Source organism: Drosophila montana, unplaced genomic scaffold, assembly GCF_035044405.1.
Source record: "Drosophila montana isolate Dmon_TW-CO22-7 unplaced genomic scaffold, ASM3504440v1 contig_2397_1, whole genome shotgun sequence".
NCBI classification, from domain to species: domain Eukaryota; kingdom Metazoa; phylum Arthropoda; class Insecta; order Diptera; family Drosophilidae; genus Drosophila; species Drosophila montana.
Genome location: NW_026997278.1, coordinates 1,056,243 through 1,080,092, shown reverse-complemented (window position 1 = coordinate 1,080,092; position 23,850 = coordinate 1,056,243). Strand labels below are relative to the sequence as shown.

The following is a 23,850-nucleotide window of genomic DNA, read 5'->3' as shown; positions in this document are numbered from 1 at the left end:
GCCACACTTGCGGGTGGAATTTCCCGAAACCCCGTCTTAACTGGCACCTACATCACATAAGGTAGCTACAGTGAAAATTTCAGCTTCCTAGCTCTTACGGTTTGAGCTGTGCGTTGATCACCAATCAGTCAGTCAGTCAGTCAGTCAGGACAAACAGTTTTATATATAGAGATTATATTATATTTCGAAATGTGTGAAACACACTTTGTGAAAATTCATCTCATATGTGTTCCACGCTTATCACAGCGTCCACCTTTCTCGGATGAAAAATGCAGATCAAAGGTTCAATGGGCGAAGTTTTAGGTATAAGCTTATTGGTAAGGATCTTTAAGCAAATTCAATTGAGACGTATTTCACACTTTTCGCAGAATCCATTCCTCCTTGGTGGAAATGGGGGTCAAAGAATTGATGGGTGATGATTCGGGATAAAATTGATTTAGAATATTTATGAAAAATTATTTTCAACATTTCTTAAAATCAAAGACAACTCGCTGAAGTCAAAAATAATGTTCAAATCCTCACAAAATTCACCCCTCTTAATAAAATATGCCGTTCAAAGGATATTTAAGATAAAGCTTATTATTTATTCAGCATCAAGGTTCCCACCACGAGACTAAAATGGGCGGAACACGTTAATTAAAACTTTTGGTTCTATATTTGAGGGACTTTAAACTCATTTTCAAATATCTACATGAAATATAGCTTTAGAAGTAGGTTATGATGGTACAGGTAGATTTAAATTTTCCACGGGCGATGTTTATTTCCGAAAAATATCGGGTAATAAATTATAAACACAAAATATGTAGGTCATTATGGGATATGCCGGTATCTTTAAAAACAGAGCGTTCAAAGGAACCAATAGGTTTAAGCGATTAGAACCTGTGGGTTCAAAACTATAGAGCCTTGAGCATTAGATCGATTAATATGTATTTTTCTTGACTCGCAGCCAAAACTGATTGCTCGCTAATCAACAATTTTCAGATGCCGTCGGTGTGCTGCACTCATAAGTAATATGCCACTTGGGGCATGAACACACTTAATCTTCTCTCTTTCCACTTAGCTTTAAATTTTCATTTACTTATTTTTTTTTTTTTTTTGGTTTGTTTTGAGTCTTTTTTGAAGTGCGCTGTTTCTAAGAATAGGTGACTGCTCTGATCTGACCCGATCCGCTCAGGGCCAACTGCCACCCTTTCTTTGACCAAAAGACGATGAAGAACGGTGCGTAGAACGGGTGAAAGGGAAGCTAAATCTGAATGGAGGACTGTGCTCAGCCATTAAGAATCGGCTGTGATTCAAGGCGATATGAAAACATTTCTCACCTCATTATAAAAATCAAATGGCTGCCGCAGCTGTACGCTCCGAGCTACAATAGTGTTGTATATGGTTGACAGAAGGAAAGTGGCCTGTCGTTACGCCGTATTGTAATGGGTTAACATAGGTGTGGGTAGGCACTGTAATTCTACCGTTGGCTCGTGCGAGTCTTGTGACTCATGCCCAAACAACTGAATCCAATGCGGATGAGGATAAGGATGACTGCATGCTGAAGTGCGACAGGTTAATGATAGTGCGTTGACAGATCTTGTTCAGTTAATGAAAAATTTATAACATTCCTTCGCTCAATGGATAGTTTCTCAGCACTAAGGTGACAAATGGAAATGTACACTAAAATATAAAAGTTTCTTCTAATATGCTTTGTCTTATGATCATCATAGGATCTACATTGCAATCAAAAAGGAATATTTCCGCAAGGGTATTTAACCTTCGGCATTCCCGACTAGTCTTAAAAACTTTATTGTCTAGAAATAAGTCGTGGAGTTTGCCTGTGCGTCTTTATTGCGGCTCACTGCCACAGCTGCTGTTTCAAATGTATTTTTGTCTTCTCTTTATTTGAATTTAAAAGGCTTCTGACAGTTTCTAATTTTATAATAAATATATATTATCGTTTCACCAAATTCAGCGTATTGTCCCCTAGGCCTTCCACAAAAATACTCATAATTTCCGCAACAACTCAGCGTATACAAATGCAAACATATATATATATGTGCACATACATGTGCATGTGCATAATTTTTTGGATTTGTTGACTGAAGTATTCAGTAGTACATATGAAGGCTTTATCTGTAAACAAATTAAGTAAAAATCCGAAGTCGATCATAATCAAACCAGATTTAAATTAGCCTACGGGCGTGTCGGTTTTATTCGTTTTATTACCCTCGTATTTTAAGGGGCCCGAGCCACCCCCACCCGGAGTCAGCAAAATTCTATTCGTTCGACTAGCAGAAATAGACAATGAAACATTTAAAAAAAAAAAAATGTATGAATTTTATGACATTTATGAATGTGTTGAACATTTTTCCTGTTGTCGTGCGTATAAAATATGAAACAGTCGGTCAATTTAGATGAGAGATGTTGAGCGTAGTACTTCGACGGGCTACGGAGTCACCGCCTACATTTAGATCCATGAATAGGCTCCCAACAGCCAAATGGACAGATCATAAATTTCGTAAATACACACACATCTGTATATCCTACAGCATATTCGCTATGCACACACACACACACTCACACACACCTACAAAATAGTTTCGGGTCTATGTATCTATGAATGCACATACATACATATATTGTTCGTCTATATTTATGATGAGATTCGAAGCTGCCATGAATGCATGTATACTTAATATTGGTGTGGATGTAGAATAAATTGCATTCCAATTTTGATGTGCATGATATATTCAATCGAAAGTTTGATTTTGTTCGTATTATTCCTATATTAACGTATCATTCAATTCCTGAAAATTCTTCCGAAGTTCAAATTAGAGAGCTCTTGTGACATAATTGGATTAAAACAAACATTACAACGCTGGCCCGATAAAGTTTACCGGATTTCGACCGCGACTCCACTCTCGCCAACTGCAACACCATGCCAAAGCCACCGTCATCCCCATTACCACCATCCGCATTTATTTCAAATTCTGTTTTCATTCATAAATTTTGAATTCAAAAATAGAATTCTCGTGCTTGCAGCGAGCTGCGATCCCGATACCGATCCCCATGTAGTAGTTCCCGATCCCGTTGTCATGCCAACGTCTCTACGTTGTCATGTTGAGGCGGTGGCCCGGCGCAGCAAGGCAGGCCAAGGCAAGGTTAGCATAATTTGATTAATATTAGAATATTTGCGGGCAAATTTTTTAATGCATTTCCGGTGTGATTTGCAATTGCACATGGACAATGAGTATTTTGCCCGAGCACTATGTGTACTTGTGTGTGTGTGTTTTTTTTAAGGGTGTGTGTGTGTGTATACATGATTGTATATATAGTTCATATTTAGTGCGCACATACGAACGGATGAAAAGTCGAGTAATTGGGCACTTGGGGCCGCATGGTCGATAACCGTTTTAAATTAACCTATTTTGAAGAGTTTATAAATGTTTTTACATATTTGTTCTATGTATATCTCTATATATAAAACTGTTTGTCCTGACTGACTGATTGACTGACTGATTAGTGATCAACAACAGCCCATACCGTAAGACCTAGAAAGCTGCAATTTTTATGGTAGTTATTTTATGGGTTGAATGTTAGCTGTAAGACGTGGGTTTCAAAATCATTTTCAGAGATCTTTGTGAAAATTAAATTGACACGTGTTTCACAATTTTCCTAATTAGTTTTCGTTTGAATCTTTAAACAAGTAAGAGGTTCTAGTCAGGAGCTCCCGACTAGGGGATACCCTGAACCCTCTTCTTCCGACAGGCGATAGGTATAAAATGAAAAAAACTTGATATATATATACTATTCTAGAAGCTACATGTCAAGTTTGGTGACTCTAGCTCTTATTATTTGCCGAAATTGCTCAAAATACAGGAATTCGATATCGATTTTTATCGATTATTTGGAAACGGGCAAGTAATCGAATATCGGAAACAAACTCGATCTGCGTGGGTACTAGGAGGACCTACAGCTAAAATTTCAAGTCTCTAGCTCTTATAGGTTCTGAGATCCTTGCGTTCATACATACGGACAGACGGACCAACGGACGGACAGACGGACGGACGGACAGACTGACGGACATGGCTAAATCGACTCGGCTATTGACGCTGATCAAGAATATATATACTTTATGGGGTCGGAGATGCTTCCTTCTGCCTCTTACATACATTTGCACAAATACATAATACCCTTTTTACCCATTTTTAATGGGTTCAGGGTATAAAAACGTATTTTGCAAAAAGTTTTTGAATTTTCAATGCAACTTACATTTTTACTGCTTGTTTTACTGAACATATTTATAATTGATAATTTCTTTTTAAGAACATGACAAAAGTTAACCGTAATGTATCCAAGATAAATAAAAATTAGATACATAGATTTTTTCACATTCATAAAAAATCGTTTTAGTTTTAGATGTTGCTAATAGCGGAGCTTTTACGGAAAATGTCAATTTGTTGAATTTTATGTATGCACGGGTTAATATCTTCCCTCATGCTACATAAGAGACATCACTGTATTATGTGGATATACACATTATGGCATGTAAGGCTCTTACCTACATTCATACAGTGCTTTTATTACCTTGTGTATTTGTGATTACTCTACACACAGGCACACACACACGCACACAAGGGAGAAAACAACAAGGCACATTTGAGTGAGACAGCAACATTTATTTGTTTTCTATTGGCAGACCTATGAGAATGCTTTCAGACACCCATACCAGTGCATTTGCTCACGAACTTGTCGACATTGCTGTTATTTGTTGGTAAGTTACATGAGAATACGTAGGTAAGTATGGTGCAGCACATGGTATTTAAGAGAGAGTATACGCCAGAATTGCTGTATTGCAAATGAGTGTATGTACGTACATTGATATGGATATATAAATATATATATGTGTGGGTGTGTATTTATATACACACATATTATTACGTATCTACGTACTCAAACGCATTTGTAGCCCACAAAAACAATACAGTCAATTAGATTCATACAACATTTGTTCACGCATATACAAACATCCAAAAGTTGTACAAATTAAAACATTCAAATATATATAACGGAAGCTGGCAGCTCCCCTTATTATGCTCCGTTTAAAAGTGCAATACCAGCATACAACAGGTAAATAACTCGGCAGGCCAACGATTTAATTCCCTTCTAAACATACAGCTTTGAAGTTATTTTATATATAATCAAGAAGTCCTCCTTGATACGGTTTTGCATACTTAGCAGAAAAGCGAACTTCTTAATTGAATATGGTGTGAAGATACATTTCATTGCAAAAAAGGAACTATAGAACTATCAACTATTGATAAGATTATGCTTATATGGTAGGAGTATAGTGAAGTTCCTAAAAATGTTAAGCTTTATAGCTATATGATATAGTGAACCGTTTCGGCCGGCTCCGACGTGTATAATAAAAAGCTTTATTTGTGATCCTAAAATATTATCAAAATGTTATGAACACAAGAGTACTATATCAACGTTGTATGAATAAGTATAGATATATGTCACATATTCTTATAGGTATATGATTTAAAAGATGTGAAGTTTACTTCCAATTTAGAGTGCTACACCTTGACAAAAGGCAAATTCAACGTAAACTTAATGTGATGGGGGCCAAAACCGGTTTCAAAGATAATGGGTCGATGTTTTCGACTTGGGTCCAGTACCAAATGTGTTAATGTGTTTTTAATGAGGAACTTTGGTGTACTTGGTATTCCAATTTTATCTTACTCGCGCTATCAATTTGCGGCAACGACAACGACCCGTTTGTCTTTTTACTTTGCGCTTAGGAAACAACCCCCTAGCACGTAGGCCAAACGGTCCAAAACTAACCCGCGCTGGGAGGCGGCAATGCAGATTTTGTTACACTTACATTAGATAATCTTTGGCCCATCATGCTTGGGCCATTCTGTTCAGCAAATCTGGTAGATAAACATCACATTAGCGTGATTTCAAGCCGATTAGCCTTTGCCCTGCATTCCCGCAACGCGCTGATGTTGCGCACTCATCATCCATGGATATGCTGCCTCATTCAAATTTTCGTTCTTAGAGAGTGGGTTGAATACCTCAACGACAATACGAAGGATTACAACGAGCTCGGACTCAATGAAACGTAACTTTTATCTTGGTGGGAGCGCTATGAATAATCGTTAAAGGTACGAAACATTAAACGCGTTTTTAGTCTTTGCAATGTTACTCAGATCACGAATGGCTCATGGCAAGACTATAATATGTCATTCATATGAGTAAAATTAAAAAGTTATTCACCCAAAAAGTGGGTGCTGAACATAGATTTTTTTTAAAACGCTTTATCTGCTAGTTAAACCCACATTTCAAATGTATGTTGCTTAGGTGTTATAATCATCGACTTTGATGCATTCATTCAGAAAACAGAACTAAATACGATTCATGTTGATTATGAATAAGAATAAATATTCTTCAAGATGTCCTGTTTTCCATTAAACAAAACTTATCCATCATTTTGAAATTCCCATCAATTGCTGGTAATGGTAGATAATTTCAATATTCAATTTGGGCCAACCAAAAATAAAATTTTGAGTTTAAATAATTGTAAGTTTACAAGGGATCTAATTTTCCAGGTGCAGGGCAATATATATAAATCCGTAACTTATCTGAGATAGGCACCCTGTGGAATCTAAAGCTTTTAAGTTACAAGCAGGGGAGCAGCAGAGAAAGAGGAATAATTGCTCCGGTCGTCAGTTGTCGGCAGAGCAATGGACAGGGCGAATAAAAGAATGAGGAAAACGTGAAAACGGAAAGAAAAGCTTATTGTTCAAAGCTTGAATGCCAAAGCATAGCACAAAAGCGATTCAAAAGAAAATTTAAGCATGGCACAAAAAAAAGCTGAAAGAGGATTCTGAGGAGCAGAATGGAATAGAATGCACACCGAGACCACACATACACATACACACACACACACGTACACAATGGAGAAAAGCGGAAAATAAAGGAAAACAGAATAATACAACTTTGTGTTGGCACAAAAGCAGGGAAATGCAAAATGAATGTAATGAATAGAAAACAGCAAAATGAAATATGTAATAAAAGCAGAGAAGAAAAGGCATTCATAAACACACAAACATTTGTACATATGCACATATATGTAAAAACATACACACGTACATCATTTACTCCACCCAGAATCGAAAGATAAAACGTGAAAGCCAGTCGAAGCCAAAGGACTCTGGCATATCCCAAATGTCCTAATAGACCACGTACGCTTATACAATTGGGAAGACATTTTAAGAGTTAGGAGCTCTGGTAACCAATTAATATAAAATATAAATAAAAATTTTATGGAGTAGAACATTTAAAAAAATAAAAAAGATAATTATAATTTCCTAACTCTCATGGTTGTTGGCTGTCCGTCTATCCCCAATAAGACAGCTAGCACAAACCAGCTAATACATATAGTAGATTATATATTATAAATATGTGTCGAAAATAAAATTCTTGAATGAATCCATTTTAGTTTTATGATTTAAGCACCTAAACTCGGGTAAATCTCATCAGATTTGCACGAGTTTTGGCTCTTTGTTCGTTGCTTGACCTCTAGATCAATTTTTTATCTAAATCTGGCAACATAAAACATCTGACAAATAAATAAATGGGAAATTCCACCCACAACAGTGGTTAACTAGTTAAAAACGATTGTAAGTAAGTTTTTTGCTTACCACTCGATCGGCTTCAAAAACGTTTTCAAAGATCTTTGTCAAAATTCATTTGGTGTTTGTTTCGCAGTTTTTGGAGTTTTTCCACCTCCTTGGTGGATATGTTGGTCAAATATTTGGTGGGTGACGTTTTGCGTTCAAATTCATTTCTATACACACACACACACACTTTTCGCAGAAGCCAAAGATTGCTTGGGCGAAGTAGAAAAGATTGCTTGGGTAAAGTTTTAAGTTTGCATATATACATATGTATATCTCTGTTTGTACCTACACGTATGCATGTTTGTTTTGTACACTATATGCAATCATGCATACATGTATACATATATGTATGAATGTATACATACATACATACATACATACATACATGCATACATACATACATACATACATACATACATACATACGTACACACATACATACATACGTACACACATACATACATACGTACACACATACATACATACGTACACACATACATACATACGTACACACATACATACATACATACGTACACACATACATACATACATACGTACACACATACATACATACATACGTACACACATGCATACATACATACATACAAAAAAACACCAAAACAAGCACCAAAAAAACACAAAAAAAAACACAAAAAAAAAACACCAAAAAAAGGCCGAAAAAAAACCAAAAAAAAAGGCAAAAAAAAAAAGCTACACTACTAGCTAAGCATGAAAGACTGCAGAGCCAACTTGAATTCTTGAGAATCGAGGAGTAGAGCACTTGATAATAGTTCGTTTTATTTCAATTTGCAGCACAGCGAAAAATAAGCTTGGTCTGCGTTTGGTATTAGAAAACAGACATGCACGCATACATACATACATAAATGAACACATACATGCATGCGTACACTAGCACACGCACGCCCACACCCACACACACACATATACACACACACATTATTATATCCCTTCGTACAAATTGCTTGTATAATATATAATTTATTATTATTATAATTATTATTATTATTATTATACATACATAAATGCATACACACCTGCATGCGTACACTAACACACGCACGCACACACCCACACACACACATATACACACACACATTATTATATCCCTTCGTACAAATTGCTTGTCTAATATATAATTTTTAAATATAAAAAAAACATTTTTAAATCAAACCCATATTTTTTTGGGTTTGCTTTCGAATCGAATTCGTTTAAAACACGTTTTGCATCCTTTGTTGAAAAGTCATAGATGACATTTTGGAAAATATGCACATGGATGAGAAATGGGTGGAAAACTTGTTCTGGACAACGCCAAAAAATATTTGCTAGATTGTTACCTGGTTGATCAATCTACTTCGGATGAGCTGCAGATGTTGAATCATTTCGGAGACAGTCCGATCCTTCCCATACGTTCGCTGTGATTGTGCTCTTGCAGTCAACGCGCTGTTCTCTCTGGAATGAAACCAATCAAAATAAACCATAAAATGTTGGTTTATTACGACAAAATCAATTATTATTTGGTTAAAATTGCCAAATGAGATAAGTTTTCTGCAGAATAGAATATTTCAAAATTTATTTGGGTTTAACGAGAGTGACTGCTTGCTTTTGAAACTGCTATATGTATGTATGTGTGTCTGTGAGGGCATTTATACTCCCGACTAGGCCCTCTTACTTTTTTTTTTACATTTTTGGCGATTTCAGTAAAGCAAGCCACGGAAAAATTATGCCGATTCTACGGTCATATCACAGCTTCTCTGATTATTTGATTACACTCAACTTCCTTTTTGAAAATTGCCGAATCTAATCTCATTAAAATTACACACCAACATAAAACTAGCAAATAATTTTGTGGCAAAGAAGCCTAGCGCTAAATCAATGTACATTGGTTCAATTCTTTTGGTCTGATGTTAATATTTCTTGTTCGCTCATTGGATGCAACAACTTAGCAGTAAACATTTCTCACCCTGGATCTTTACTTTTGTCTAATTAGCTGACATCGAGTTTTTGTGTTTGATGACTGCAGAATTATGTATTCACATTTTCTTTTGAAATTGTTCAACATTTTTTAGTTTCCCCCAGACAAAAATTATAAAGAATACATTGCAGAAATAATATTGTAAAAAAGTAATGTTTTTTTTGTTACTGTTCAAGCAATAAATATAGTTTCACAATTTTGACTTGAGAAGAGTGGAACGCCGGGTATTTAAACTTATATCTTTGGATTTATATTTTAAGCTTACACACATTAAAGCACTATGCGCTATTCGCATGTCCGCCGTGACATCCGATTGCCCGCCGGCGACCCACTTGGGTCGTTGTTCAAATTTTGCTAGTTTCACCGGTAGACTGTTTCTGAATAATTGAATGCTACAAACGGAAATTGCGAATATAGTTAAGGCAGCAAATTACGACCACTAAACATCAATATCTACGCGAACCCAATTTGATTGGGTTGAATGGACACAAACTTGAGCCTGGACATTTTAAACCGCCAACAGAATTTGGTAACGCGGTAGGAAACAGTTAATAAGTTTGTGGCCGCCGGAACAGGTTTACTATTGGATCCTACAATTATACTTTGCCGCTATCAACCTGTCCTGACGGATTCGCCGAAAAGTGTTTACTTTGAATAAAATTAGGAGTTTATAATGAGTGGATCTTTTATGGGTCAAATGAAATTTCGCTTTGATTGCAGAAATTCTTGCATCTCAATATATGTACTTATATTCTTTTAAGCTCACCTTGTCGACTTCAGCAACGGCCCGTCCTCTGAAACGCTTTGTTTGCCAAAAGTGTCAGATACCGGGGGAGGAACAATTAATGGCGGAAGCTCTGTTCGACTGGGTAAATAATGTTCTCCGTCAAAATTCTTAATAGTAGAAGCTGAATTTCGACAAGGTATATAGAAAATGCGTTGCTCTTTGCCGATGACATCTTGCTCCATAAGTTCGTCTTCCGTGACGATAGCACTTAGCTTAGGTGGTGAAGTTTCCAGTTTATCATTAAGTTCCTGTTTTATCACTGTACTGTATTCGCTCTTAAAAAGAGTGAGATTCGCATCCTCAACGTCGTCTTCGTTAAACTGTGTTGTGTTAACAAAACGTTGGATCGCTTCTCCATCGGAGCAATTAACCGGATATGGCCCCAAAGCATCAGCGTTTATGGGGTTTTGCTCCTGTACTCCTGGATTGCCAGATATCCTAATCTGTTGGACTCGCGCCATCTTTGAAGTTCCATTAGGTAGACGTAACTTAGACGTTTTTTTAATACGCTTCTTTGTAGATGACGCCGTTGTTAAAAAATGATGGGAAGACTGCAACCAACAAGAAATTAGTCAGAACCAAAATGTAACTACGATTTAACTACTTATGTGTGGCACTTACATGACTCACATTGTCAATATCCGACTCGTCGGTACTGGCATTGGAGGTAGCTCTTGGGCTAATGCTCCTTATGTCAATATCCAAATCAGTGTGCTCACCATCGCTTTCCAAAACTGCGCACAGGCCACGTCCTAAGCCCATTCGCATATAATCCTCACCCTTGCCTTCGCCCTCGCCCTCACCCTCACCCTCACCCTCACCCTCGCCATCAGCAACCACTACTGCTGCAACTTCCGAATTACAAATCAAGTCGCACTCGGTGCTACTCTTCACATTACAGCTCACGACCTCGTTATCATTATAGTTATTGTTATTATTGAGAATCTGTTTTTGCATTTTACCAGCCGGGACTGCAATATCGTTCAGATTAAATTGGAATTGTCGTCCAGTCTCTGCTGAAGCTCCTTCTAATCCTTGTGAGCTATTTGAGTCGGCATCAAATTTGTTTGGTGTCGATTTGCGTTTTCCCGACATGCTGAAAAAATATTCAGTATATTTATTAGCAAAATAAATTTGAATAAGGATTATTGTGTGCTTTTTTTACTTTAATAAAATTTTTTTTTTTAAAATGTAGTTGGAGCTTGGATAAAATAAGGTCGGATCATTAAAATTGTTTTTCAGTTTTAATTCGACTTAGTGAAAGCTTTCTGAGTTTTTTTAATTTAGATTATCCCAAAGTTAGATGCACGGGTCTTATAGACTCCGAGACCGAATGAATCCATTTGTTTTTCAAAGCCTTTTTCTAAGCCTGAATAGGTTATTTTTACGGTTTTTAAAAAATTTTGACTGGGAGCTTAAACAACCTCTTAAAATGTTCATGGTTAGAGGGTATAAGAACAAAAATAAAAGTTCTGCCTGTTCGGGTCGTTCTTTCCGGAGTATACATATCATACGAGCATATTTATATTTAGCAAAATCTTTCGGCATCGACTTCCGCTTATGCGTTTCAGGGAGCTCCTCCACCTCCGCCGCCACCTCCGCCTTCGCCTCACTGTATCTCTTGCCAGATCTTGATATTGCGGCCTTAGCAGCCTTTGGCACGTAGATGTGTGACAGCAAATCTTTTGTGGTGCAGTGGGCACTGTGGCTGACTCCGACTTTCATTCAGGCAATGTGGAAATAAACCAAGTTATATTTATATATGTATTTTTGTTATTTTTTTTAAATAAAATTAAAAAAAGTTACAGCAAAACTTCACGCATCATATTTATGAAAACACTTGAATGCTCCCAAAGGAAAGTAACGGCAAAGGCAATTTATTTAGATCTAGCTGATATTACCCAACATTGGCCGTGCCAGGATGAGTGGGTATATTCTGGGTAGGGAGTATTTTTTTTAATGGATCTTGTTGAAATAAAAATTGGTTTTTACAAATTTGTGTTCTCTACAGCAAGCATGTTAAACGGGTCTAAAACGAACGGACAAGGCCGGGCAATACCCGCTAGTATATCTATATAAATAGGTTCTCATCAAGACGTGATGTTGTTTTGAACCGTGAACCGAACTAGCGAAAATTTGTTTGGACCAGCAGTTTTTCCTTACAGGTAACTTGAAGTAAAATAGCTAGGAATCTAGCTCTGAATGAGTACAAATTGATTTTCTTTATTTTCTTATTTCTTTCTCTATTCGGGCAGGGTACGTCAGTATAATCCCCATTCGTTATTCATCTTATCTGCAGAGAGCTCCGGCCAAGATGCAGAGACATAGTACATTACAGCAGCGACAGTTTGCGATGTAAAAACAACAAATGATTGTTTTTCCGATTTGCTTTGAACTGAAAATTTTATTTATAATGATGACTTCCGTTACTCTGCGACACGTATGAGTAGATGCGACAGCAACATAGGCATAAAAACACATGCACACATATACACACTCATCAATTCAAATATTGACTTGTACACTTGCGAATAGCTTCCGCAAGTTGGCTTCAATGGGTTCCTTTTCGTCGGTTTCGGTTATGTTTTCTTGTTTTAACAATACATACACATATGTATGCAAAGCTTATGCGGGAAATACCCAGCTGAACATTTTGTATGTTATATGCTTCAACAGCTGAACCAGCAGCAATTTTATCTCAATAAATACAAAGGCGGCGGAGTTATATATATAATGATATGACCCCCAATTCCATATTCCATGTTCCATTTTCAATGGGTTTAGGGTTTAATTCATTTAGTAAGTAGATGCTTAAACAAAAACTTGGAGTCATGGAGAAAATCAGTTGCATGAACCGAGTCAAAGAAACTATTGGTTCGAACCATGAACTGAACCATCCAACATTTGTATTGGGCTTGCAGCCATCATGTGTACATGTATGTGATTATATATGTACATATACATTTGGGTAAAACTTGCATTTGAATATTTTACAGTATAGGGCCGATAATACGAAATAAATAAATAAATAAATTAGTTACGGGAAGTGCTTAGGCACACATACACATACCCACAGGCCCACAGGCCCACGCAAATAAACAGAACGCCAGTCACCCCCGACATATCGTAACCATCGCCGGTTGTCACAGTTGTATTCGTATACCCAGGGAGCTTAAGTATGGGTTAAGTTCTTGTGGAAATGCCAGTGTATTCAATAGTTAGCTAAACGAAACAGAAACATTCTTCGTATATTTGTATGTTTGTATGTGGGGGCACAGAGAGACAGGCAGGGGCAACACTTGGGCGCTTGTTTGTGTTCATTTCAGATGATTTTCATTATTTGCCGTTTCTTGTGCCATTTATCATCCGATGTCGAAGCAAGTGCCTACAATTTGTCCGTAATACTTGTAAAAAAACAAAAAAACCACCAACCCAATTGGAGATGGGGATGACTTTTCACCGCCACGCGCCAGCACTGAGGGAGAAATCGACACTAGAAGAATCATCAGTTCATAGCCCAAATGAAAGGGGAGTTCGGCCTGAGACGTTACTACCGAAACACTCTTCCACCCCTTGCCCTTGCCCTGGCCACAAATTTCAAACTAATATTCCCACTAAGTATGAAATACAAACATATATTCATAGCCTCTGTATGGAAGTGTAAGTATATGTGCAAATACAAACGATTTTGTGTGTGATTCTGTGGTGGTAAGAGGACTAAGGTAAATAAAATAAATATTATTCTTCCTTTTTAAGCACCGCAAAAAAACAGCATTGGCAAACAAGATGAACAACACATAAAAAAGAAACACACAAAAATGCCTGGCGCAATAATGAATTTTCAATTGAAAACCTCGCCCGCGTCGTCCTTCAGAGCCATGGCCAGGACCAGGACCACGACCAGGACCAGGACCACGTCCAGACCCAATTCCATCGACTGTTGGCATTGTTTACGAGCCCTCGGCAGTAGCCTTCATGTCTTTGCGCACGTGCTGGCATTAAAAATGAATTTGGTTAGCCAAAGGACCGCCGGCGGTGGAATGAATCTAATGGGGTCTACTTATTTGAGAAGGCCGATTACCACTTTGCAAATTACCAAGGCGAGGGCGAACCCACGACCCCATGACGAACGGTGAATGAAACTCAAGCTTATTCTTGGTTTAAAAGACTACGTATCAATAATGTACTCACACATTTACTAAACTGATATGTCTTCGATATATATATGTATATATATATATTATTTCTATTAAAAGTATAGGGTATGGTTGGAATCTGTCAACGTATTGTTTCAAATAACATAAGTCTACGGCCTTCGGCTAACAGAATACTATATCCATGCATTCTCCTTGTTCAAACATATGCAAATAAAAGTATATATTATGCTATTTGGCGGTCTTTCTATTCAAACATATGTACCATATTACACTTATTATTTTTCTAAGCTCTAAACACGGACATTTTCTAAGATGAATCCAGAGATATTGAGTGCTATTAAATTGATTAAGTACGATATTATTATATGAACAAATATACCCAATATTGTTAAAAATTAGTTTAAAAACCTACTAATCTGAGGTTTGTCAGGTCAGAGTGTGCCGATCTAGCCATGTTCGTCTATCTATCCCTCTCTATAAATTAGTATATATTATAAACTTAGGAGCTAGTGGCTTAAAATTCGAAACATACATTTGTATATCATATGTACAATAAATGTATCTTTTAGAGTCTAGTTTATAGGCATATCTCGGATTAATGCATTTTGTTCCTCCAGTATTAACTATTATATTATATTCCTCCGTATTAACTACTTGCTAACGGTTTCATTAATTTGCATATATAGATGTTTGATTATTTAGACGCATGTATAATTCGACTTTGTATGGATGAAGTCTACATCCAATGAATGTACTGGCACTTTTAAAGGTATAGTACTTGCAAATCGCAGTTCAAAGGAAGCTTTTGTATTTGTGGTCTGTCATTGTTGTTGTTGTTGGGTTTTGTCTCTTTGTTGATGGTGCACTTGTTTGGTCAAAAGGGCGCAAACAAAAGGTCGGCTGGTCCGCGGTCGCAGGACATCAGCCAGCCTCAGTTAGCAGCCCGCCCGATTGTACCATCTGGGGTCATCCACTCCGCAACGCACCAAGTCAGGGCTGGTCCATTATTTATGCCTGTTTATGTTTGTTCATTTTTGCATTACACTTGCCACAACTCGAATGGGTTGACAATGCAATGAAAGACGCTCAGTTGCCCTTTAATGCTGGCATTAAACACATACATTTCTATATGTGAATACGTAAATACATATCCGATACACATGCATACACATACATATTTCTGTTTGCACTATGAACGTGGGGTCATTGTTGTGGCAGTCTTTTGATTTCTCAAATTTCATGTGACCCCAAAAAAAACCCACCCAGCCATAATTGTCGCCGCACATCCCCAAATTATTATTGGTTTCTGTTTTCTGTATTCCTGAGCGATGCAAAGAAAAACACTTCGAATACAGATTTACCCGGAGTTGCCCTGTTCTTTGCCACGGAATGTGACACCGTACAACATCGTTAAGCCTACAAAACTGACTTCATTGATGCTAAAAATGTTCATTGCAATTTGTTAATTTTACGTTTTCCCTATTGGTTTTCATATTCGGTGAAATATTTAAACTCACCTCTCTTGCTAACAGCTATGTACATATGTTCGTCATTTGGGCATAACAAATTATCGTTTTGTGGCATAGTGTAATCGTCCCTGTTCAGACAAACATTTGCCAGGGCGATTATTACACTTGTCGCGCTCTATTGGTTTGGTATTGATGGGGCATTAAGGAACATTAGCGTGGGGCTTGTATTGTGTCTACTTAGTGGCAGACGAAAGGTCATTGACAAATCTGCACTGTAATGTTATTGCCGATGATTTTTGTAGGGTTTACGCCTTGTCACTTTAACTCTTAGCCCTCCCCAGCATCTGACACTTTAACGGTGGACGGTGTGACTTAAAAAAGTATCATATTGATTTTTGTTTTAGCCTACGAGAAAGTGAGCGCTCTTTCTTCTAAGACTAATCCTCTTAACGGCACATAATGGCCGCCTCTTTCCGAAGCTGTCTAGCCCCATGTCCGAGTCTTGTGTCCATTGAGCTCACGACTAAAGCTATACAAATCCGCAATTCGTCCGAAATGAACAAAAATATAACTGAACAGCCACAGTACCAAATAACTTTATTACCTTCATGTCCATTTCGACCTAGGCACTACCTGCACTGTATTTACGCAGAAGAAAACTATTTTTGTAATAATTTAATAATAGGAGGAAAAATCAAATAGTAATAGTAATAGTAGTACCATTAAGTATATATATTACTAGCGGGTATAGCCCGGCCTTGCCCGTGGCACGTATGTTATAAAATCAAAAAAGCTTTGAAAATGATTTTAAAATTGAACGGACGGGAATCAAACCAATTTTATGCAAATCGGAAAACTCTTAAAATTCACCAAAAAAATCTTTGAAATGCATTTTCCACCGAAGGAGTTTAGATTTTGCAAAAAGTGTGAAACACGTCTCAAATGATTTTTCGTATAGATCTTTGGAAATAAATTTGAACACAAAACGTCATGCACCAAATCTTCGACCCCCATTTGCACCAAGGAGGACCGGATTTTTCGAAAAGTGTGAAACACCCCTTAAATGAATTTGAGCAAAGATCTTTGAAAATTAGTTTGGGGCCGATCGGATGGTAAACAAAAAACTTTCATACAACCGTTTTCCGCCAATTTACCACTGTTGCGGGTGGAATTTCCCAAATCGCTATAATACGTATTTATTAAGTTCTTATGTAGAGCTTTGAAAATAAGTTTGAAGCAAATCGGACACAACTTAAAACTTCGCCCAAAAAATCTTTAAATCGCATTCCCCCCGAAGAAGTTTGAATTCTGCGAAAAGTGTGAAACACGTATCAAATGATTTTTCTAATAGATCTCTGGAAATGAATTTGAGTGCGAAACGTCACCCACCAAATCTTTGACCTCCATTTCCACCAAGGAGGAATGGATTTTCCTAAAAGTGTGAAACACCCCTCAAATGAATTTGAACAAAGATCTTTGAAAATAAGTTTGAGGCCAATCCGATGGTAAACAAAAAAGTTACATACAAACGTTTTTCGCGATTTTTCCACACTTGCGAGTGGAATTTCCCGAAACCCCGTCTTAACGTGCACCTACATCACATAAGGTAGCTACAGTGAAAATTTCAGCTTCCTAGCTCTTACGGTTTGGGCTGTGCGTTGATCACCAATCAGTCAGTCAGTCAGTCAGTCAGTCAGTCAGTCAGTCAGTCAGTCAGTCAGTCAGTCAGTCAGTCAGTCAGTCAGTCAGGACAAACAGTTTTATATATAGAGATAGATCAGCATCAACAGCCGACTTTACATAGTCATAGCCTTTTGTCCGTCTGTCTGTTTCTCTGAGAACTAGTCTCTCAGTTTTAAAGCTATCGTCTTAAAATAGTGCAGGCAGTACATATGTCGCAACCGCCGGGTCGGACCACTATATCGTATATCTAAGTAACATCGGACAACTATATCATATAGTAGCTCGATCAAAATGTAGGTTCTTTAATGTGAAAATATTCTGCTAATTTAGCTTCGGCGTGCCCAAGATATCCCTACTTTTTCAATGATATGGAAGTGTAGAACTATCTGTGTCTGCATATGCACATTGATTGCGAAAAAAAAAACATATTAGATAAACATGATGTTTGTGAATGTAACGATTGCCGCAGAAGGGATCGTTCTTTTTATCGCTCTTGAATTACTCGAAATGTGACCACTTGACCAATCAATGAATATTATATGCTGCTTGTATTCGGCAATATGTTGACTGCCGACATCGTCACCCTTCGCTTCGCCCCTAATCCCCATCCAACTGCCGTCCAAGCTGCCGAAATCATTGGACGCCCCAACCACAGCACAAAAATTATGTTCCCAGTGCGTCGCATCGCGTCGCAGAGGCAGAGGCAGATATCTTTGTCTTATACAGTGTTCTACTTGATTGGGTCGCCTGCATAAGTGATTTGAGCACTGGTATTAAGTTTGGGTGCTTCAAATAACCATTACAGCATGTCCATGCATACTAGCATTTGACATCGTCCCAATGGAGTTCAATCCTGGCTAGCCTGGCTAGCAGATGCTTTAGTGTCCAGTATCCGGCGTTTGGTTCACTGTAAAAATGAAATACATCTGATTGTTGTCAGTTGCACACCTAGCAGCTTGGTCGCTCTAGGGACAAGCGAGACGCTCTCCCGTTTTGAATGCCTATATGTGTATAAATGTAATTTTCGCAATATGGTGCAAGCCTCTTGTGTCTGTCTGATCGAAAATAAACTCTTTGAGGAGTCACCCAACATTGGGTAGGAAGTGGAAGTAGCTCACGTCACAAAAGACAAAAGATCAAAACATGTTTGACAATGGGATTATGACACAACATCTGAACCACATCTGGCCACCACATGCACAAAGCAGCATCACCAACAGACCGCGAGCACAACAGCCCAATCCCAATTCCCGTTTCAAATAAAAGTGCAGATCAAGATGCTGCGGGAAATATCTAAAAAAAAATTTTAGCACAAAACTATCCAAGGGCAAGGACGGGCAATAGCCGCTAGTGTAAAACATAACTTTAGACGTGTAAGATAGTACGGGTAGGTTTAAATAGTCCACAGCCTGGAAATGGGTGAAAAAATTATAAAATTTGAAGAACAAAACTTGCCACGGGCAAGGCCGGGAAATTATGGCCGCTATTATGTACATATGCGCGTTTGTTAATATAAATGTATCAAAAGCGATTTGAGCACAAAATTTAGTTTTGTTCACAATAAATATAGTGCACATATTGGACACAGATCCATATACACATCGGTCGGTTGGGCGGGAAGTGGGATGCAGAACACATATGCATATGTATTTTTGTGTGAGAATGTGTTTCTAGAAGATTTTCAAATATAAAAAACTAAATCGTTTTGTTAAACCAACCCCGTTTTCAAAAATATTTTTCAGTTTGGGCTTACGGTAAGAAACACGATTTCCAGCCTTCATGTATTGCCGTGCTGATTTTTGTTTGATGCAAATAACCTACAGATATCACATGGTGGAATCAAGAGAACCTACTTTGCCGATATTGGCACCGACACGCGCATATATTGATACCATCAGCCAAGATACTGGTTGAGATTAGTTTGCGCCGCGGCCTCCTGTATTTGTTTTAGTTTCTACTATTATAGCAAAAAATGTAAGCGTGTAGATGCATGCATTTACAACGTGACTGGCTGCATGGACGCGTCAAGGGTTCATCATACGAAACTTTACTGTGGTCAACCCAAAACTCCATACGGCTGCGGCGAACATCTCACAGCGATCACAACTAGATTGAGACAAGGACTGCGTCTGCGGCTGCGGCTGCGACTACAACTGCGAATCGGACCGGACCGGGACTGAAACTGGGACTGCTGCGGAAAGTGGTTTTGCCTCTCGTTGAGGCAATGACAATGCATCATGTTGTGTGTTAGTTGCAACAGTCGGGACTGAGGACTGGCACCGGCACCGGCACCCAGCTATAGCTATGCAGCAAACACAAAGTCGTTGACTCGCAGTAATTTTTCGTTGCCTTTTCGGTGACTCTGTCAAGTAGATGTTTAGTTTTGTACCCTTGCAGTGGATACTATAAGTTTGCCACAAAATGGAGAGGGCCAATCTTATCGCGATAAGGCTCTATATATAATTGACCAGGATGTTTTTATGGCAAGCTTCCGATATAATAAGACTAGTACACTAGACCTTCGCTTTCTGGATAGCTCCTCACTTTTTACCCGGAAAAAAATATAGGAAAATGCGAAAAGGTCGGGTGGTAGGGTGTGCATGTATGTATGTATAAAAGTATATGCGTTTTGAGTACAGAGTATCTTCCGGTCGGAAACTCCTGACTAGAAAAGTCTTATTTGTTAGCAGACTGGATTCAAAATAAACATCTATACGCGTACTAAGTGGAAATAGGTATTAATGTTGTAGGAGAAAACCTTACTTATGACATATGCATTGTTTCTTTGGCAGATATATATGTAGATATCCTTTCTATGTCGTGCCTACAGCCAGAAGAATAGTTAATCTGAGTAGCTACAAAACGAACTAAAGGCAGTTTTTGCCCAGAATTTAATCAATTTATTTGAAGGTACTCTTAATATTTTAGAAATTTTTAAAGTGTTTAAATAATGGATAGAGAGGGTATAAGGGCTATGCGCAAATGTACTTTTGTAATCTTTAACAGATAAACATGTCGTCCTGATCAAGAAAATATATGCTTTTTAAGGTCGGACATGTGACCTCCTGCCAATATTTTTAACCATTTTCAATGGCTATAGGGTATACAAAAATTCACCCTCCTCACGAGAATTGTTCATATTTATTTATCAATGACAATTGACATGCTGAACCTAATGTTGGAAACTTAGGAAGTGTCCGATGATTGTAATCCGCCGGGATGCAGTTCCAGTTTGCAATTGGCACTCTTTGCACTCTGCTCTGCTCTGCTGCGCTCCGCTTTGAGATTGGCCAAACTCGAAACAAACAAATAAACAAACACTTCGTCTGTTAACCCAACAGCATTCGGTCAATCCTTTGTGTATATTCTAGCACGCGCAATGCAAACACAAACAATGGGACTATTGTTCTACTCACGGAGGCCAATATTTCTGCTTGCGCTAGGCAGTGCAAAAAAGCGTCAAAATTGAGATACCCACAAATGTTAAGAAATAGGGTCGTGTAATTGAATACAAATTAGGATACACTTGCTTAGTTCGGCCGACTACAATAAAACGCAACGTATGTTGCTTGTGTTGTAAAATAAACCCCTACAACTTTTAAATGCGTTTAAAATATTTTTACAATTGTCTATAGGTACTGCTGAGTATTACCCGGCTTTGCCCGTGTTAATATTTGTACATTAAATCTCAGACATACCATTGAAACCTTTCGGTACTATCGTAATTATTACTATTTTTAGTTCAAATTACATTTCACAAATATATTTTGAAGTGAGTCTGATATCGGGCGGATGCATAATTTATTCATCACCAGTGAATACTTTTACTTTTTACTTTTACAGGATTTATCAGAATAAAACTGAGTTTTAATTTAACACAGGGTAAAATACACAGAAAATTAACTCTGGCCCGCTCGTAATACCTATTTCGTTGCTTGGCGCTTGCAATTCTCTAGCAAAGTCTGCTGATAATATAACCGGGAGGTTCTTGAAATAGTTTATATTACAATCTTAATATAAGTATTAATACGTAAAAGGTCTTTAAAATCGATTGTTGTTGCAACAGTATTATAAATTTCCAGGATGTATGCATACATATTTATAACTAGCCACGAGCTTAATTATGATCCTAGTATAATATTCTGGCAAACAATAGGCTGAAAAACTAATATTTGTATGTGGACTAATGATGCTATATGTATTACATTTCCTCACTCCGAGCTAACTAAGTCGGAATAGTTTGATGATCGTTCCACAGGTAGATTGAAATTGAATTTGACGACGAATCGTCTTAAAACCATTATCATAGACTCTTTATTGTCCTATACATAGGCTTTGTCACGTCTCACAGCATCAAATCTTTACTAATCTGCACAACTTTGATAAGAAAAGTAGACAAAGAGCACAGAACTGGTGAAGGGAACTGCACAGTGGGCAGTGGGCAGTGGGAAGTGGTCAGTGATCAGTAGGAATGGAGCACACTCCAGTGCGTTGCCATCTAACCAGCCAACCATCCAGAACAGGCAGACAGAGAAACAGACAGACAGACGGACAGACAGACGGACAGGCAGACGGACAGACAGACAGACATGCTAAGATCGAAGAGATCGACTTAGTGGCTCGAATGCGCGGTATGTCTCACAAATGATAAGCACACGCACCCTCCCCAGTTGCACTGGGCCGCCAGATTCAACTGCAGCTCCAGGTTTTGGTCATGCCTTGGCCAAAAGAAACAGGAAACAACAATGTTGTACGAGAAATTTGATTTCTTGTATTCGCGTTCGTTTGCGTTTGTATTCACATTCGCATTCACCTGTTGTTATTTTGAGTGTGTTTATTTTTGCGACGACGGCGACGCCAGAAACGGGTACAACAATCACAAGAGTAACAACAACAACAACACCGGCCGTAGCAGCAACATCAACAAAAACAACAACAACAACGCGACACCACAACTAGTTTTCCATGTTTCGCATCGCGCGCATTCGCATTCCGAAGTTTTCGTCTCCCTCTCCGAACCGATCTCGGGCGACTCTACAGCGGAGTCTCAGGCACTGCGATCGTCTCTTCTACCGGAGGGTCGGCGCCGCGATTCAGATTCGGCTTTATCTATCTACTTCAAAACACGTTTTCGCAGCATTTTCTCAATAGACTAGTACACGCAAGCTTTTGAGCCCAAATACAAATACAACACACACGCATATGCACACTCACACACACACACACTCACAAACACACACACACATGCACATGCACGCACAGGCACATTCGATTTTTATGCGTAACAAAATGCAGGTTCCAGGCTTCAGCCCGACTTCAGGCCGACTTTTCAACAATTTTGAATAAACACTTGCTTTTCTTGGCTTTTCTGCGTAAGTGCGTGTGTGAGTGTGTGAGTGTGTTGGCGCTGACATTAAGCAATGGAAGGGGAATGATTCAAATGGCTTGCGATTAGATAATGAAAAACAGGTATATATCCGATATTTGTATGACACTTTGGAACTGTAAAAGTTGAATCATATAAAACACATATTATTTCAGTTATAGCCTTGCGTAAAAGATTCAGGAGGCAACGCTTTGAAAGCACAGTTCCCACAGAATATCGTACACTTATTGAATTATATAGCTACAAATATATAGCCGACTAATAGATCAACGAACAGCCGGACACACTATTACGGGGCTACGGAAAATTTCATTCGTAACTATTGACAATGAGTAGAAAATGTTGTTTGGATACTTCAATTTTGCTGCTTAACAAAATCTTTGGGAAAATGTATTTGAGCGATGTAAGGATCTACTCATCTGGGTGGAAAATGGTGATTCGTCCGATCAGATTTAAACTTATTTTTCTCGGAAACCTGTTCATTGCAACTATTTGTTTTTTATCCGATTGACTGTGCACACTATTTGTTATTCCACTTCTTAATAAAGTAAGGATCAATTTTAAGTTTTCTTTGGTCAGAAAATGAATGGAAAACTAATAGCATACATTTTAAGAAAGTTGGCCCTGCAAAATCTGCTGGTTTCTTTTAATTAGAAAACTACATTTGACTTTTTACACTCCCAAAGATTCAGCTGTTCATACA

The 23,850-nt window shown here is 38.0% G+C and overlaps 1 protein-coding gene across 2 annotated transcripts in view; it reads right to left on the bottom strand.

Moving 5' to 3' along the window:
• Sox102F overlaps positions 1-23,850 on the bottom strand; it is a 47,827-nt gene that overhangs the window by 19,695 nt on the left and 4,282 nt on the right. For both annotated transcript variants that reach the window (XM_064681574.1, XM_064681575.1), the window contains exons 2-4: positions 11,074-11,548; positions 10,432-11,003; positions 9,028-9,142 (exon numbers count right to left, since the gene is read on the bottom strand). In XM_064681574.1, the coding sequence (XP_064537644.1) occupies positions 9,028-9,142; positions 10,432-11,003; positions 11,074-11,547 (1,161 nt within the window). In that variant the 5' untranslated portion in view covers position 11,548. The remainder of the gene's footprint in view (positions 1-9,027; positions 9,143-10,431; positions 11,004-11,073; positions 11,549-23,850) is intronic.